This window comes from Mercenaria mercenaria, chromosome 16 (assembly GCF_021730395.1).
Source record: "Mercenaria mercenaria strain notata chromosome 16, MADL_Memer_1, whole genome shotgun sequence".
In the NCBI taxonomy this organism is placed as follows: domain Eukaryota; kingdom Metazoa; phylum Mollusca; class Bivalvia; order Venerida; family Veneridae; genus Mercenaria; species Mercenaria mercenaria.
Genome location: NC_069376.1, coordinates 33,580,917 through 33,599,385, shown reverse-complemented (window position 1 = coordinate 33,599,385; position 18,469 = coordinate 33,580,917). Strand labels below are relative to the sequence as shown.

The 18,469-nt window shown below is 35.2% G+C and overlaps 1 protein-coding gene across 1 annotated transcript; it reads left to right on the top strand.

Moving 5' to 3' along the window:
- Nucleotides 1-202: 202 nt before the first annotated feature.
- Nucleotides 203-16,223, top strand: LOC128549604 (14-3-3 protein homolog 2-like). Its single transcript, XM_053526652.1, has 5 exons — nucleotides 203-593; nucleotides 7,674-7,797; nucleotides 9,243-9,406; nucleotides 10,038-10,133; nucleotides 11,976-16,223. Exons 1-5 carry the CDS (start codon nucleotides 291-293, stop codon nucleotides 12,024-12,026), a joined length of 738 nt encoding a protein of 245 aa, XP_053382627.1. The 5' UTR covers nucleotides 203-290; the 3' UTR covers nucleotides 12,027-16,223.
- Nucleotides 16,224-18,469: the final 2,246 nt, after the last annotated feature.

The following is an 18,469-nucleotide window of genomic DNA, read 5'->3' as shown; positions in this document are numbered from 1 at the left end:
GATAACTCTGTTTGCACTATTTTTTACGGGAAAAAATAGTTCTGATAGAAGAATAAAGTTTCTCAAGCTATCAAACAACGTTAACAAATATTTTAACCAAGAGAGAATTTAAACAAAATAATATGCCGTTTGTACATTTTTTGGGATTATAAGTGCCTAACCAGACACGGACGTATTAGTCACCGGCGTATGAATATATTTGGCAGGTACTTCGTCCGTTGCATCGCCATCTTGGAAAGGAACGACATCCAAAACGTGATTATTCGCAACTTTCCAAAAAAAAATCTAAAATGTCTACTGAAAGCAAGGAAAGTTTAGTGCAGCAGGCGAAACTAAGCGAACAGGCAGAGCGGTATGATGATATGGCTCAAACCATGAAAAAACGAGTTTCAAAAGAAGAAGAACTAAATAATGAGGAGAGAAATTTACTGTCAGTCGCTTACAAAAATGTTGTTGGTGCCCGTCGCTCATCATGGAGAGTTATTTCGAGCATAGAATCCAAAAGTAATGAAGGAGAAAAGAAATCTGTAATGGCAAAAGAATACAGAGAGAAAATAGAGGAAGAATTAAAAGAAATATGTAATGAAGTATTGGTAAGTCTCTAAGTGGGTCAAGATCATAAACTGAATCATCCGTATAATTTCAGCATCTCAAGGCCACAAACACTTTGGGGTTTGGACCAACTACGACCCGGCACTGGTCTGTAATTTGGCCTAATACAACAAAGTATTGAACAACATCATTACAGATCCGAAGATAATTTAATCAATACATAACCATTTTTTGATTTCTTGAATTTCTTCTTTTGGCACAATTTTTTACTAACAAAATCTAAATTTTACTGCTTGAATTTGCATGTGGGACAGCTAAAATTTTGTTTGAAACCTTCGAACTGAAATGATTCGGTAAGCATACGGTATAGTCAAAATAATTCGATGTTCAGATTCTTTCATATTTGTGACTGGCAATCTAAACGTCAAAACTACGAAGGACCAAAATAATCATGATAATGGAAGATAAATCACAGTACACAGTCATGTAAAGTTTTATCGCTTGAGCATACTGGCGTGTTAACACGGTAAACGTTAATCATGTACAGTACATACATAATCACCAGAAAATTCATAATTTTGGATATTGTTTGATAATTTTTACATAAATCAAACAGCTATGAAAATTTCATTGGAAATTGCTTCAACTATTTTGGTCTTTCGAGTGTTTGACGCGAGTGGGGATATTGCCCATCAGGGTTCTAGCCAGGATTTTTTGAAGGCATGTTGCAGAAGGATATTTTTTGATGAACAAAGGGGTGGGCATGGGGGTTACCCCAGAAAATTTTGTGTTATTACAACTCATTCTGGTGCATTTCAGAGTGAAAAACATAGCACTTGGTATTTTCAGTGATTTATAAGCATCATTTACATGCACAACAAGAACAAATAAATATATTGGGTCATAAAAGATCCTATGGAGTTTATTTGCTGAATGACAAAAGTTCATCAATTTTAAGTTGCTAAAAATGTTCGTTTACTATTTATTGTAAATAAAAGTACACAATTTTAGCACTGCACACAGATCTATTTGTTTAAAGTTTATGTCTTCTATTCCTGTGGAGTTTATTTGCTGAAAACTTATCCATTTTAAGTTTTTGAAAATGTCCACAGTTTGTTGTTCATACATGTAAAACAACACAATCTGAGACTGTCGTCCAGGGAAACGCTGGTTTCCATTTTGGATCAATGCCCGATTTCCTTTGGCCATTCGGCGTGGCTGGGAGGGATTCTGAAATTGTGACCGTGGCCGAGTGGTTAAGGTCGCTGACTTCAAATCACTTGCCCCTCATCGATATGGGTTCGAGCCACACTCGGGCGTTGAATTCTTCATGTGAGGGCTTACGGAAGGTCGGTGGTTCTATCAAAGTGTCCGTTCGTGATGAAATAATGCACGGAGGGTATTTCAAACTTTTCTCTAAAAGTTCTATTTTGAAAGTGACGACAGAAAACATTAATTCTTGCATTGTCTTTTCAATATTCCGCCCGAGAAAACACATTTCATACATGTGAAAAACATTAATATTTCGTCGATTATTGTTCAAAGCATTTTACCGTGTTGCACAATTTTTGACTTAATTCCTTACATTGTCTTTCCTTGATTGCGAAAAATATTCAGGTGATAATTGTTGAATCATCTATCATTATATCTAATGACATGTATAATCGTAAAACTTGCGAAAACAGTCACTTTCGTGTACACATCACAAGATACCGCCTGTCAAAGGATTTAAAGGCGGAGCTACGATGAAATTTACGTCACACGTTCGACATAGGAAGCTGTCATTGGTTTATCGGTTATCTTAACTGGCATCGCTTTACCTAAACTATCCGGTAAGCACGTGGAAGCTTTTCGAATAAACTAACGGATTAATCGGGGTGTTTATTGGATTTTATGACATGTCGCTTCGGCAATTAAGGGTTGACTGGGGAAATAAGGGATGTCGAATATACAACTCAAAGTCTGAAGGTATGTCGCACGCGACAGGTGATAATAGCCTGGCGAGAACCCTGCCCATATATGAAAAAAATTATCTCAATATTTCCTAGGATCGTGTCAAATTAGTTGGACTAGCATACAGTACAGAAGAAATTTGGTCTGACCAAGGCTATCCGCTTGACGGTCATCGGTGATAATTTTCGTTATTAGCACGAAGGTTGTGTCGATTATTTTTAGCTCGACTATTCGAAGAATAAGTAGAGCTATCCTACTCACCACAGTGTCGGCGTCGGCGTCACACCTTGGGTTAAGTTTTTCGTACCAGTCCACATTTTGACAAAGTCTTTTGAGATAAAGCTTTGAAACTTTCAACACTTGTTTACCATCATCATGGCCAGTTATAGGCAAGAGCACATAACTCAGTCAAGGATTTTGGCTGAATTATGGCCCCTTTTGACTTAGAAATCATGGTTAAGTTTTTCGTACCAGTTCATATTTTGACAAAGTCTTTTGAGATAAAGCTTTGAAACTTTCATTATTTGTTTACCATCACCATGTCCAGTTATAGGCAAGAGCACATAACTCCATCAAGGATTTTGGCTGAATTATGGCCCTTTTTGACTTAGAAATCTGGGTTAATAATAATTATTAACCCAGATTTCTAAGTCAAAAAGGGCCATAATTCTCTAAACTAGCCCTGTCAAATGCAATTAATTACTCTATAAAACAAGTTAGTGCAAAAAATGACCTGGGGTTGCTACCACCGTTAATATTTCGTACCAGTTCATATTTTGAGATAAAGCTTTGAAACTTTCAATACTTGTTTTATCATAACCATGTCCAGTTATAGGCAAGAGTACATAACTCCATCAAGGATTTTGGCTGAATTATGGCCCTTTTTGACTTAGAAATCTGGGTTAATATTTTGTACCAGTTCATATTTTGACAAAGTCTTTTGAGATAAAGCTTTGAAACTTTCAACACCTGTTTACCATCACCATGTCCAGTTATAGGCAAGAGTACATAACTCCATCAAAGATTTTGGCTGAATTATGGCCCATTTTGACTTAGAAATCTTTGTTAAGTTTTTCGTACCAGTTCATATTTAGTAAAGTGTTTGACATATGGCTTTGAAACTTTTATCACTTATTTAGTATAATAGTCTCTATCTGTAGGAAAGAGAACATAACTCTGTTATCTATTTTGGCTGAATTATGGTCCTTTTTGGATTTTGAAATTGGTTCTGTTTTCATACAAGTCCATGTTTTGTCAAAACTATTTGACATATGGCTTTTAAACTTTGAACACTTGTTTAAACTGAGTCAGGTACAAAATGTAAACATGTTTCATCGGTTAATATATCATGAGGGACTTAAATTTTACCAGGCAGTGTTTTTTCAGCTCTGTTTCCCACTTTTTCAAGGCTTGAACAGGCCGAGACTTTCTGGTTTCGGAAGTACGAACAAAATACTCACTGATTCTTTGGACTTCTGGTTGATTTGGAAGTTTTAAGTTCTTTCAGGTCACTGCCGGTTGTGTCGCTAGCATTTGCGGTCGGCCATTTACGCCCGAAGAAACTTGTTATTTTCCTTTCCATTTTCGCAGTTGCGAATCACCAACCAAAACGAAAACAAATATCGTCTAGACACTTACTTAGATATCCGATAACATTCGTATAAAGCGACTACAAGCGGTCACGTGATTATCGGTAAAATAACTACCCTAAAGGAGTTTTTAAAGAGCAAAGGACAGTTTGAGCGAATTCATCAATTTTCGAACGTGATTTCGAAAATAATCAAGTGCCATGATTTCCTACTCTCATTTCTTGATTCTTACTCGAATTTCGTGAGTTAGTGACCACTAAATTTGATCCCGGCTGTAGCATTCAGGGGTATTTGTCACTAATACTAATAGTGACAGCTCATGTTTAAAATACTTATATTTTCAGCGAAAAATATGTCGGTCGGTCCGTAGACCAATTGGCTGATAACTAAAGAACGCTTAGGCCTAGGTTCATGAAAATTGATAGGGAGGTTGGTCATGACCAGCAGATGGCCCCTGTTGATTTTGAGGTCAGTTGCTCAAAGGTTTGCTAAATGCAGATATTGAATGGAAACATCACATGTGCATCAGGGATATAAAACTAGGTGATAGCATTGAGTCCCATAACTCTTGACATGTAGCTTTGAAACTTAATTTCTCTTTTTCTAGGACAAAAGCAAACCTCAAAGGATCATAACTCTGACATGCATTTTGGCCAAATTGTTTCCCCTTTTGGACTTAGAAAATCCTGGTTGATAAAGTCCTACATGCTAGTTACTATCTCCAAAACTAATGCAGATATAAAATTGAAAATTCACATGTTAAACCTATGTCATAGCATCAAGTCCCATAACTCTGACCTGTATTTTGCAAAATTATGTCCCCTATCACATTTAAAAACTTCTGGTTAAAGTTTACATGCAAGTTGCTATCTCCAGAACTAATGCAGAAACAGGATTGAAACTCTATAGATATTTTAACATTTAGGGTAATATTCCTGCTTCTGGGACAAAATTTTTTTAGTCGAGCATTGGCTGTCTTCCGGGCAGATCTTGTTTGATTTCTTATTCAGTTGCAGACACAGAAATGTAATAAAAATATATCATTACAAATTTATGGGGTGGGGAGATACCTTGACCTAGTGGGAATTTGACTGATTATTGGCTGTAAAATCTGTCTGTGGTTGTGTTTGGAAAGGGCATAGCATTAGAGCTATGCATGTATCATCATCTTCGAGTTACCTTAAAAGAAGTGAGACAAACAAACTGCAGGGAACAGACCGATCTCGAGGTTTCTGTTACTGTGAATAAAGCGTGTTTTGTGCAGTATTGATGAATCAATAGTGTTTTCCCAGAAGGCAGATACTGGGCTAGATCTGCAAGTTTCTATAATAACACTGCATCAGCATCTTTCAGCAGTCTGTCAACTGTTTATTTTGAAGCTTTAGAGCAAATTTTACATACAATATGTTTGGAGGCATGTTTCAGGACTGTCTTTTAATTGGGACCAAATTATGGCCCAGTCCCACACTAAAAAAATCACAGGATGTAGAAAATGAAAAAAAAAAATCCCACACATTTTTTAGTGTGATGTTTGATACAATTGAGGATGGAAAGTACAGTCATGAAAAATGAATAGTGATTAAGAAAAGACAAGTTAAGGTAGTGATGGGACATTGATTGGAGAACTCCAACCGATTATCGGTTGCATACTGATGAAATAATGCGTAATAACAGAATTTAACCTTTCCCTGCTAAATTTCTAAATGGACTGGTCCATCATTCAATTTGGGCAATACCATTTATTATTTGAAGGGGTGTTCACTGAAAATTTACTGACTGAACAGCAAACAGTGCAGACCATAATCTGTGCAGGCTGATCTTGGTCTGCACTGGTAGCAAAGGCAAAATCGGCTTAAGGTTAAAAAGTGATGCGGATCTTTTTATAGCAGATCATAATGTGCAGGGCTCCGGAAATTTTGGTAACTCAATCGGTCCGAAACAAAAATCCTGACATCGGCGCTACCCCACCCACCGCATTCCCAATATTACATATTTTGTAAAACGTGATAGGGTAAAGAAATAAGCATGTCATGCATTAAAACTGAGTTACCAGTCACCGCGCGTTACCATACAATGAAGACAGTTATTCAGTGTTATGTGTGATCGTTACTTTGTTTAAATTTCGATGTTTTTCCGAGATAATACGAGGCATTGACACCGTGTGCGTAACTAGTCTAAAAGCCAACGCACGTGACTTCGATACCGTATACACGGCAGATACTTTGTGATGTTTCCTCATTCTTTGACGGAATTCTATAAAATACAATGCGTCAAAGTGAGTTACACGACACATATTCTCTGCTAAACAGCCTCAGTATTTAAAGAATACTCTGCCCCGGACCGAATGTGTACGTTATTTGAACGCTGAGATCGAATTTCCCGCATGTATAGTAGCAAAACGTCACGCGGGTTGGCCACGGATATTTCTTTTCACTTACGTTGTACTTCAATAAGCAACTACATTTTATAAAGTTATATGTTCTCTTCTGATGTAAACAAAATTTCATTTTGAAACGTTTTTTAAAAGACCGATTTGATAAACAGTGCCACTCCAGTTTTCTTTATCATTCGTGGTTGCCCGTCCATTTTTTTCTTTTTTGTACAGTCATGTTGCAAAGACGGTTTTCTGCATTTGTTTCAACTGGAGCCCCAACAAATGAATCATGTATTTTTTTCAAATCAAGTAATTATAAAAATTATTTTTATCGGTTTTCCGTGTGATGTCTCATTAAATCAAAGACCTATAATGTACAATTATAGCTCTTTGATTAAATGCAGCGACCATTGTCAAACATAGCCTTTTGAAATAAACCATCCGTCGGATTCTAAATAAAAGAAGTGGATCCCGTTGAAATGATTTGGATCCAGTCAGAAACGTAAGGATACCAGTCAAAAATGTTTAATACACCGCAGTCGGCTGTCTGCAAACATTAAAGGATGTGCCGCGCGAGCACTGATTGCGTCACACGCTAATTAAGGACTGATTATCAAAGTGACAATCAGACCGATTGACACGTTTATTGATTATCTGAAGGTGCGACCAACAATTTCCTACTTGGCAGGTGATCGTGTATTGAGATATCAGACCGAAATTTATCCTTTTCTCCATTTTTACGGGACCGATTTTTTTCGTTTTTTCACTTCACGAATTGGTCTGAAAAGTCAAAAATCGGTCCAAAACCGACAAACCGGCAAATTTCCGAAGCCCTGATAATGTGTACTATTATATCTGTAATACTGCACATCCTAGTACAGGAGAGGACGGTAGTGATAGTATGTTTTAAAATAAGGCTTTCCAAACTGTCTTTTTTAACAGTACCCTTATCATGCTGGACACGATTTATTCTGCCTTTGCTACCAGTGTAGATCATGATCAGCCTGCACATCCATGCAGTCTGATCATGATCTGCACTGTTTGTTATTCAGTCAGTATCTTTTTAGTAAGCATCGCTTTAAACAGTTAATAGTACTGTCCCAAGTTGAAAGATGGACAAGTCCATTACAGAAATTTAGCAGGTTAAAGCTTGAACTTCAGTCTGCAGTTATCGCCCCTGATAAATTTGTGTTTTCTGTTTGCAGAGTTTACTTGATGACACATTAATACCAAAAACAAACCAGGATGAGAGTAAAGTTTTCTATCTGAAAATGAAGGGAGATTATCACCGATACCTAGCTGAGGTTAGCCAGTCCTCAAATAGAGAGGGTATGTATGTTTGTTTGAGAAATGATAATACTTTAAACAGTTACATGTACTACAGAATGAATGTCATAAAATAAGAATCAGTTGTTAACCATTTCAAGAAAACGTGCAAAATCAACCCAGGTCACTTGGTATATGATCAAGGTCACACATAAAAATCTAATGTCAAGATAACAAAATTTTATTTTCCCTGTATCAAAACAATGTCTAGGGGTATTTATTATCTTTAGTGAGAGGTCTAGTTTATACCGAGCACAAATTGTTGCCATTCATTATTCCGTGTGTCAAACATATCTTCAAGGTCAAATACTACAAATAGGCAAGGTATAGAGACCGTACCATAGCTCTTCGCATACTTTGATTTTTCAAACTAAAGTGATTTTTACAAGTGCACCGGTTACGATAAAAATGTAAACAACGGACTCTGTCTATGAAACTTTGAAATGAATGAATGACAGTCGATCTCAGTCATAATACTGATTGACAGTGAATGCTAATGACTCCATGTGTTGCAGAAAGGTATTTAGTTTGTAACTGTAATTTCCCATCAATTGAAATCCTCTCAAAACTGGTAAAATAATTACTTATATTTGGACAAATCTCATCGTCTTTGCCGTTCGGCAGCTGCAAAAAGGGCAAATATAAAAGATTCAGTGTAAGTAATATTTCACTGGTACTGCCAGTTAGTAAGTTCATACTCTGAACAACAGGTCAGAGAAATTTGGGCAGATTTGACCAATTATGACGTTGGCAGCATTGGATTATATTTTTTCTTTACACAAAAATTGCCGTTAGGTAACAAAGCGAATACGCCGATAATCCGGAGTTCACCGATTATTGTTCCAGTTCACGCAATGTAATCCAGCAATTAAACTGCATAGCTATTAGCTACTGCTGTTATAGGGAAGTGGTAGAGTGTCTGCCTTAGGGGTGAGAGGTCCTGGGTTCGAGTCCCAGTTAGAGCTTAACTATTTAGATTCTGCTAAAGCATAGTTTTGCTGTTAATAGACTGTTCCAGATGTTCTAAATTTTTAGCACACAGTATCATGGATCAGTATTTAGCAATCCAGATCAAAGTTGAATGTTAAATCAAATGCACCCAATTAGAAAATATTGACTATATTATGTCCCTTTGATGTTTATGCTCTCCATGTTCAAGAAGAGTTACATTTCCTTGATCACAAAATTTTCGTTATCATGAAAATATTAAATGCTCATAACTCCGCACTTCTGGTTAAAATATTGTCTATATTTCTGTTTTTGAGAAATGGAAATGGACATTTCTCTTCATTTCAAAGCTTTTTAACTCCAAACCTATGATTTGAAAAACTTAGGTACTATCTCTACAAGGTAGGTGAGCAACTTGTTCAGATTTTTTAAAGAAAAATAAATTTGTCAAAAACGTGTAAACTTACTGATTTAACTGATTACACTTTTCTCTTTAACAGAAGTTGTAAACAAATCTTGTCAGGCATATGAAGATGCAATGGCTGTTGCTACAGAAAAAATGCAACCAACACATCCTATACGTCTAGGCTTGGCCTTAAACTTCTCTGTATTTCACTATGAAATTAAAAACTGTCCAACACAGGCTTGCGAATTGGCAAAAAAGGTATGTTATACAGTTTCATTAATGAAATATATAATATATGCTTTCTAAAAAAAAAAGTTGTTACGAATTGCAGCTTGAAGTTTTCAGTGGGTATTGCTAAAGGTTGAGAAATGAACCCACCATTTTTAGTAGAGTCTGTGATGTGGACCTTTATAACTTCATGTTACAAATGCAGTTGATCTTTCAAAAGTGGTTGTAAGTATCAAAAGTAAAAAAAAAATTTGAGAACGGCAGTCACGGTGAAATCCTGTCGGAACGTTGGACCTGTCCGACAAAAAATGGGGAGGTCCGACATAGACGATAGGACAAATAGTCAAATGTTTTGACAAAAATATGAGAAAACAATTACCAAAAGTAAGATTTGACAAAAAACTTGTATACATTTGTAAGCAGAAATGTTGCAGCTGCAGTCTTTACGAGTGGCAAGACTTCAGTGGACAAAGCTGAGCTGATTCTAGACATGAATACCATTTTTTATGTGGAATGCTTGTAATTCACATGGATTTGTTGCTAAAGCGGAACGGATGATTCCAGATTCACTATTAGAAAAACTGTGCACAATCATGTAGTGTATATAGTTTTTGTATGTTCCTAATTTTGTGAAGTTCTCATATTGTTTTGTATATTTCAGGCATTTGATGATGCTATAGCAGAATTGGACACATTAAATGAAGAGTCCTACAAAGACAGTACTCTGATCATGCAGCTTCTTAGAGATAACCTTACTGTATGTATAGTTCACACATCTTTCTATGAATTGAGCTGTTTAAGTTAAATTTTGGTTCATCATTTAAGTGCCAGTTTTGTAATTTTTATACTGCCCCCCCCCGAAAGGGGAAGCATATACATGGCCACTTCGTCTGTCTGTCCATCCCAGAATGCTTGTTCTCAGCAACCACTGGCTGATGTAACTTTACCTTAGGATATCATATCTTGTTTGTGCTTTTTCTCAACAACTTCTTGCTGGAATTCTAAGAAACTTCTTTGAAAGCTGCACTACTAAGACTAGGTGTGTGCCCAATCGATGAATTCCTCTTTTGTGCTTTAATATACAATAATTATACTTCAGCAAGCATCCGTCAGATTTATCTGTATTTTCTTGTTGTGCCCTTCTCCCCATTTTCAAAAATAAAATAGCATAATTATGGTCTCAGCTTCGTCCGTACCACATTTCTTGTCTGGAGTATTTCTCAGCAACCACTGGTTTGAATTTAGCGAAGCTTCATAGGAAGCTTCAATATCAAGAGGAGATGGGCATATTTTCTTTATGTTCTGGTTGGATGCTTTTTCACAGAGTTATTGTCCTTTGGTTATTCAACTGTAGTATACTTCTAAAGGTACAATTCTTGTTTGGAGTATTTCTTAGCCACCTGTGACCACTGGTTGAAATTTAGCAAAACTTCATAGAAAGCTTTACTATCAACAGGAGAGCATATTGTTATCTTCATGTTCTGGTCGGTTGGTTTTCAACCCAGTTACTGCCCTTTGATCATTCAAAAATAGTATACTTTAGTACAATAGTACTATAGTACAATTCTTGTCCGGAGTATTTTTCTCTGGAATTTAGCAAATCTTCATAGGAAGCTTCACTATCAAGAGGAGATGCACATACCATCTTCATGTTCCAGTCAGGTGAAGTTATTGCCCTTTGATTATTCTACAGTAAATTGAGTAATATACTATAGTACAATTCTTGTCCCGGCAACCACTGGTTTGAATTTAGCCATATTTCATAGGCAGCTTAACTATCAAGATGAGATGCGTATATTATCTAGGTGTTGCAGTCCAGTGATTTTTAGCTTGACTATACTAAGTATGGAGAGCTGTCCTACTCGACCCGGCGTCCAGCGTCGTTCCGCATCCGCACTTTGGTTAAAGTTTTGATGCACTTCCACTTTATCTCTGTAATTACATGATAGATTTGTTTCAAACTTAAAATAGTTATTCCTCATCATCACCCACATCATAAGGCACAAGGGTCATAACTCACACCAATATTTCATGAATTATCCCCCATTATACCTAGAATTTCATGTTAAAGTTTTCATACTTTCACTCTTATCTCAGTTATTACTAAATGGATTTGATTCAAACTTAAAATAGTTATTCAACATCATCACTCACATCATATGACACAAGGGCAATAACTCTTGCACCAATATTTCATGAATTATCCCCCCTTTTACTAAGAATTTCAGGTTAAAGTTTTGATACCCTTTCACTTTATATCAGATTTGATTCAAACTTAAAATAGTTGTTCCACCTTATCAACCACATCATATGACTCAAGGTCCATAACTCTGGTACCAATATTTCATGAATTATGCCCCCTTTTCCATAGAATTCCAGGTTAAAATTTTGATGCACTTTCACTCTATCTCAGTTATTTCTGAATGGATTTGATTCAAACTTAAAATAATTGTTCCACCTTATCACCCACATCATATGAAAATATATATGAAATATCACACACTTATGTATGGCATAAGGTTTTTAATTTGAACCCTTGAAAAATGAAGTCAACCTCATCTGCATGTGATACTTACATATATATTTGTTATCATTGCAGTTATGGACGTCAGATACAGCAGGCGACGACCAACCAGATGACAATAACTGATAGAGGAATATAGCTCGTCGCTATTTAAACACTAGTGAACATTTGATTTATTACTAGTATCATTGTTATATTGAAACACTTTCATACGTCATAGAGCTTGACATTTTAGTTAACAAGGGTTATCCATCTTAGCATGAGGATAGTGCTAGTTAAGTTCATGTTTAACGGGAACACGTAGATTAATAGAAGTCATGTGACATGTAACGAAGTGATCGCTGCTTAAAAGGCGTCTTCAGTAGCAGTTGAAATATTCGTGTTTTTTTTTTTTTTTGTTACAGGTACAGTAATTCAATGTATCATATGTTTTTCTAGTTAATTTTTCTGTTAGATGAGGGATTTCATTTTTTTTTTTTTTTTTTTTTTGGTTTAAGTTTGAATTCAGAATTTAGTACATACCGTAGTAGAGGCAAGACGTTAAGCTTACAGAATATAGTTTTTCCATTTATCATTTTGCAGGATATGTTAAGTTAGATAGCCCTTGTGCATTAAAAAAAATCTCATCCCGTGTGTTTCATGTACTTGATAAGTGATTTGAAGCTGTCTTTTTACTGATGCGACTTTCTTTTTCTATTTGTTCTTGTTAATGTCTCCTATTACCTTGTCAAGTTGTCTATTCTCTGTAACATTATATACGAGGTATAGTTTGCTTAAGATATATGAAGCGTCACTTCGAAAAGGACCCTTTTGATATTTTTTCCGTTTTTCATAAATTTGATGTTGATTGTTTTGTGAGAAAATAGTCAGTTGTTACACGTTTTCTTGCGTTTTCAAGAATTAACTGTGAATTGACTGTGAAAGAACAATGCCATGTCGAATAACTGGTCAACATTTGTTCTGTAAAAGGAAAAAAAAATGCATCCATTCTACACAATGGTCAGTTTTGATGTGACGTTTCTCATATGACATATATATCAAAGACTTGTTAATGTATGTTCTGGTTAATCCGGTGTTAGACCAGCCTTATATAATACATGTGTTGTTGTTAATGTTGTAATCGGTAACTACTTGTAGATGTAAAAAAACATACTTTTATATTAATTATCAGCAGCCGTAAAAGAGTACTGGTATGTGTGGCTATTTTTAATTTTTTTTTTTTTTTTTTTTTCAAATCAAAATAGCTGTTGTGAAATTAAGCTTCTTTTATCTGTGTTGTGTGATCCATACAGTTCTCATCAGGTGGTGAACAGATCTAATTTTCGATATTTGCTTCAAAGCCACATTTCACATTATGTTCACCCTTCGCTAGCTTTTTATATAAATTTTCTCATCATTGAAAACATACATTATTACCTCCCCTTAATTCAGATTACTCCGCTGTAAAGGCCATTTTGTCACAAAAAGGAATTCTTTTAGTGTATTTTCCAATGGGCCTAAACCCTTTGAAAAATTATTTTGTTTCTACATGAAGTTAAATGTTTTAAAAAGAGACTAACAACATGTTAAAATTTCTATATGAAGTCAAAAGATGCTAACTTCCATAACAATTTTGCATTTTGTAACAGAAATTTTGATTATTTAGACCACCAATGTTATTAATAAAAACAACTTTTGTGAGAACTGGAAGTTTTCAGGTGAGAACTAAACTTGAAAGAGTTTATTTCATGAAATAGGGGTTTACAGGATGAAGTGGTTAGATTGGAAATAAATATTTGCATACCTGTGGTTGCATTTTGTTTTCTTTCCTTAAAGGGGAATATGCACATCATTTGAAAACATTTCTCATTAGAAAGAGATTAGTGAAGTATAACAACTGGCAAAAAAATTATGGTAGTCCGCCTACAAACACAAAAATATTCAATATGTTTGAATCACTGGTTATATGGGCTGCAGTTTCATAACATAGTAAACATTTAATAGCCTGCATCTTATTTGTTTGTGGTCCGATTTCCATCGTGTTTTACCGTTTTAAAGTCTTCTTTGAAGCTATCTCAGTGGAAACGTTGCATATGCCCCTTTAACTTGTCCAGGTTCTATAAGACACAATGTCATGGCATAATGTTCATTCCTTATAATTTATATAGAGCAGTATCACATGTTAGATAGTATTTAATCAAGACGTTTTCGCATAGTTTGAGAATTATATGCAGTATTTTCAATACTTTTATCGGATTTTTTTTTTTTTTTTTTTTTTTGAAGATTGATAAAATTTGTTTGGTGATTATAGGCATTGTAGGAAAAAAATTGCTTTATTAAACTATAGTTTGACACATTTTGTATAGTAAAAGAATTTGCAAGTTAAGTTACTTATATGTATACTTGAAAGATTACATTAGATTTGGGAAATCAATTAAATTGAACTTTTTCACATCACTAGCATTTTATGCTAAAAAGCTTATACTCGTGCCCTGAGTTATTAAATTTACTTACTTTTCAATGTAATCAATACTTAAAAGCTTGAATAAACAAATTGTCTAGTAGTTGTTACTGATAGTAAGAAAGAAGATAGAATGTTAGAAGCAATTTTCTATATACAAAAGGAATGAAGTCTGTCGCTTTTTTGATTTTATGTGTTTCACTGCATGAAATGTGTTAAGCAAGAATGTGCTTTTGTCTAAGGTTGAGTGCTAGGATATATTTTTTCACCTATCTAGTTTGTACAGAACAACTGGAGCTTGGTATCTCGAAATGACTTGTCTTGAAATTCTGATTATCTGGAAGAAGATTTCATATTCTATCAAGTTGCATTTCAATTTTCTTAATACTAGCAGTATAAAAACTGTATACATTTAGCATACTTTTAAACTTGTTTCATTTCTTGAAGTCAAGTTTAGATTATCTTGTCCAGTCATGTAAAAAAATTTAAGTACCAAGTTCCAGCTGTATGTACGTACATTTTATTTGAAAATAACTTAATACAAATTTAAATGGCGCTTTAGAATTTTATGAAATGATTCTTGATAGAATGAAATAGATGTGTAACGATGTCGAGTACACATTATATGGAACAAACTATTTTCTAATAAAACAGATATGTTTCAAATCAGAAATTCTGAATGCAATTTTCCAGAATACATAAAAAATTTCAGATGTCTGGTCATATTTTCATTATTTATTGGTATTAACAAATAACTTTTGTAATAGAAGTTAACCTGGTTCATTGCATGCCGTAGTTTTTAAACTTCAATATACTGGCAAACACGTTTTCAACATCGGTATTGCATTGTTGTAGTATAAATGTTTGAATTGTTACCCCACCCACCAAGTGTGATTGTTGGTCTGTTTCCTTGCTTTTGTTTCGAGGGATTCTTTAGGCAAAAAAAAGTAGTATTTGTCTCAATCTGCACATAGCAGTAGATATGAGAAAAATGCTGTTATTTTTTAAACCTTGTATCCTGGTGCCACATTGAACAAGGAAATTGGTAGTGTGAATAATTTGATCACGTATTTAACGAGCCAGTTTAAGACCAGGGAGGGATTAAATTTAAAAAAACAATTTGGTATTAGTAAAAGGGATTTTCTTGGCAGTAAGGGGTTTAGATAATGCTGTTTAAACCAAATTCCATGTTTAGGCACACAAAAGTATTTTTATGTAATGTCACATGACGTGTACGTTTTACTTTTTGATGGAGATTGGACATAATTTTATAAGAAGTTATTACCATAACACTTGTGATTTATAACATGATTCAATGTGAAAGGAGTTTAAACTCTTATTTTTTATGATTGTTTTAGACTATGTGAACACATAGGGAAAGGACAGGGTTTTTCATGTTGCAAGTTTCTGATGTCTGACGAGTTTTTTGGCTGATTAGATAGATAGACTGTGACTTCCATTCCACTCTTGTCAAAGACATATAATTTCTATCATCAGTTTTACAAACCAACCTGAAAACAGTCTTTCTTTTTCATTATTTTCCACAGGGACAATATTTATATTTCAATGTTGATAGTTTTACTAGCAGCATAAGTGGCGTGAACATGCGCTCAGGCATGCCGGTTTTCCGAATTGAAGATTTCGCAGTGCTATGTACGTTTTTTCACCTGAAGAGTGGCCGGATTATTAAACAAATCGCCTGGTAACATGTGAAGCCCTGTATTTTAATAGACAGTGTAGCGGCAGAAAGCCATTGTTACCAGTTTAGTTTTTCGCCCATGTTTTAGTCATGTAGTATGGAAATAACAAGCTTTATATAGATCTAGTTTGGTATTTTAAGTTTCGTAATTGTATGGACATGCAATAAAACATTTCTCCATTTATGTTTAGACTTGTTGTATACTTTCAGCGTCCTTTCTGATGACATAAGATCCCTTACTTTACCCCAAATATACAATGTATTTAACCCTTACCCTGCTAAATTTCTATAATGAACTTGTCCATCTTTTAATTTGGACAGTACTATTTATTGTTAAAGGGGGTGCTTACCAAAAAGATACTGACTGAATGGCGAACAATGCAGATCATGATCAGACTGCATGGAAGTGCAGGCTGATCATGATCTACACTGGTCGCAAAGGCAGAATTAATCATGTCCAGCCATTCTCGGCCATCAGAGGTTCGTCAAAATCCCGAGACGAACATCCGGGGAACCATGGTAGACCTCTGGTTTGAGAGAATGTGTTCGGCATGATATGGGTTAAGGGTACTGTACATGGAGGCTATGTTTAAGTCTTTGGTGATTTTTGGTGCAATTCGTTTCTTGAGGCTTATCGTGAAAACTGGATTACAAATAACTACTCTAACACAAATCTATTGTCTCCTTATTAAATAAATGAAACTATTATTAAAAATGGTAATGTAATTCATGTCGTGTCTATATATCGATATAATGTCAAAGCATAGCACTGGAAAAGAAAACCACAGAACGGGCAATTTCTTTTCTGAATATCTTCAAAGGATTAGAATGTGAATATAATATAACGCGAACAGTAATTTACTCGTGAAGGAAATCATAGATTGTCGTTCAGGTTCATATTATTATTGTTACTTTGGTTGCAGCCTTTTGATGCATTTCCTTCGCGCATTTGCATCTGAACTCCAGACAATGATTTTATTCATGACCTAATCACTGCCTGGGACATATTATTTCTTAGACACTGTAATGTGATGGTATATTCTTACAACCTTGACTAGTTCAAGGTCACATTTTATGTCAAAACCTGCTTAAGATTTTAGAAAACTAGCATCAGTTGTTCATCTCTTAATATTTCAGACGTCTAGAGTGCAATCACTAAGGTCAAGGTCACACTTGGAAGTCACTAGGTCTTAGGTGAAGGTCACACTGAGGTCAAAGGTCATATAAAGTTAAGTATCGTCTAAAACCCTGGAAGGATTTCGAGTTCATGCAAGTAGGAAGTCTTTAATATGTGCTATTGCAACAGCCCTTTGTCTACTGTCATCTGTTAGCAGTAGTTTAACTGCTAACACTTTAGAGGTCACAGTTTCAGCTCATTCTGGATGAAAGTTCAGATGTTTACTATAAAATAATGACGAGTTGTTTACTGAGTCATGAGGGGTTGAAAAGTAGAAAACTAGGTCAAATCGTAGAAAAACTTTGCTTAACATTGAGAAACTACATTTTCAACTAACCAGCTTAACTAAGAAAGATGACTTTTTGGCCGTTGTCATTTTTTACCACAGTGAAATGTAGGCCAGGTTGTAGCAAAAAGTATGACAATAGATCAACCCTGTTAACACTGTAGAGGTCGCATTTTCTACTTGATCAACATCAACCCAGTCGGAATTTTCTGTAAATTTGGTCATCTGGTTTACTCATGTGAGCCATTGCCTTGTAAAAGTATCGGCAATTGTTTAGGCCCTACCTCATCAAGAGGACGTGCAATGCACATGATCTAATTCGCCAGGTCCAAGACCAGGGACACCCAAAGACGTAAAATAGTAATATTTCCTATTCGATCCATACCATTTTTAGTTCGTTTGATTTTTGAAAAAGATGTACGAGGTATTGTCACTTGATCGTCGGCAACAGCGTTGGTTATTTTTTTTTTGTTATGTCCACCTTTTCTCAAAAACTGTAAGAGGTACAGCTTTGAAACTATGCACGCTTGTTTATCATCATAAGGTGACTGTGTAGGCCAAGAACCATAACTCTGATATGCAATTTGTCACAATTATGACTCGTTTTGTACTTAGAAAATTTGAGTCTCTTGGTTAAAATTTCGTTTAGGTCCACCTTTTCTCAAACACTGTAAGGCCTACAGCTTTGAAACTTTGTACACTTGTTTATCCTCATTAGGTGACTGTGTAGGCCAAGAACCATAAATCTGACTTGCATTTTGTCAGAATTAGGGCCCTTTTTGTACTTAGAAAATTTTAGTTTCTTGGTTAAAATTTTTGTTTTGGCCCGCCTCCCTCAAAAACTATAAGAGCTACAGCTTTGAAACTTTGCAACTTGTTTATCATTATTAGATGACTATGGAGGCCGAGAACCATAACTCTAACCTGCATTTTGTCAGAATTATGGCCCTTTTTGTACTTAAAAATT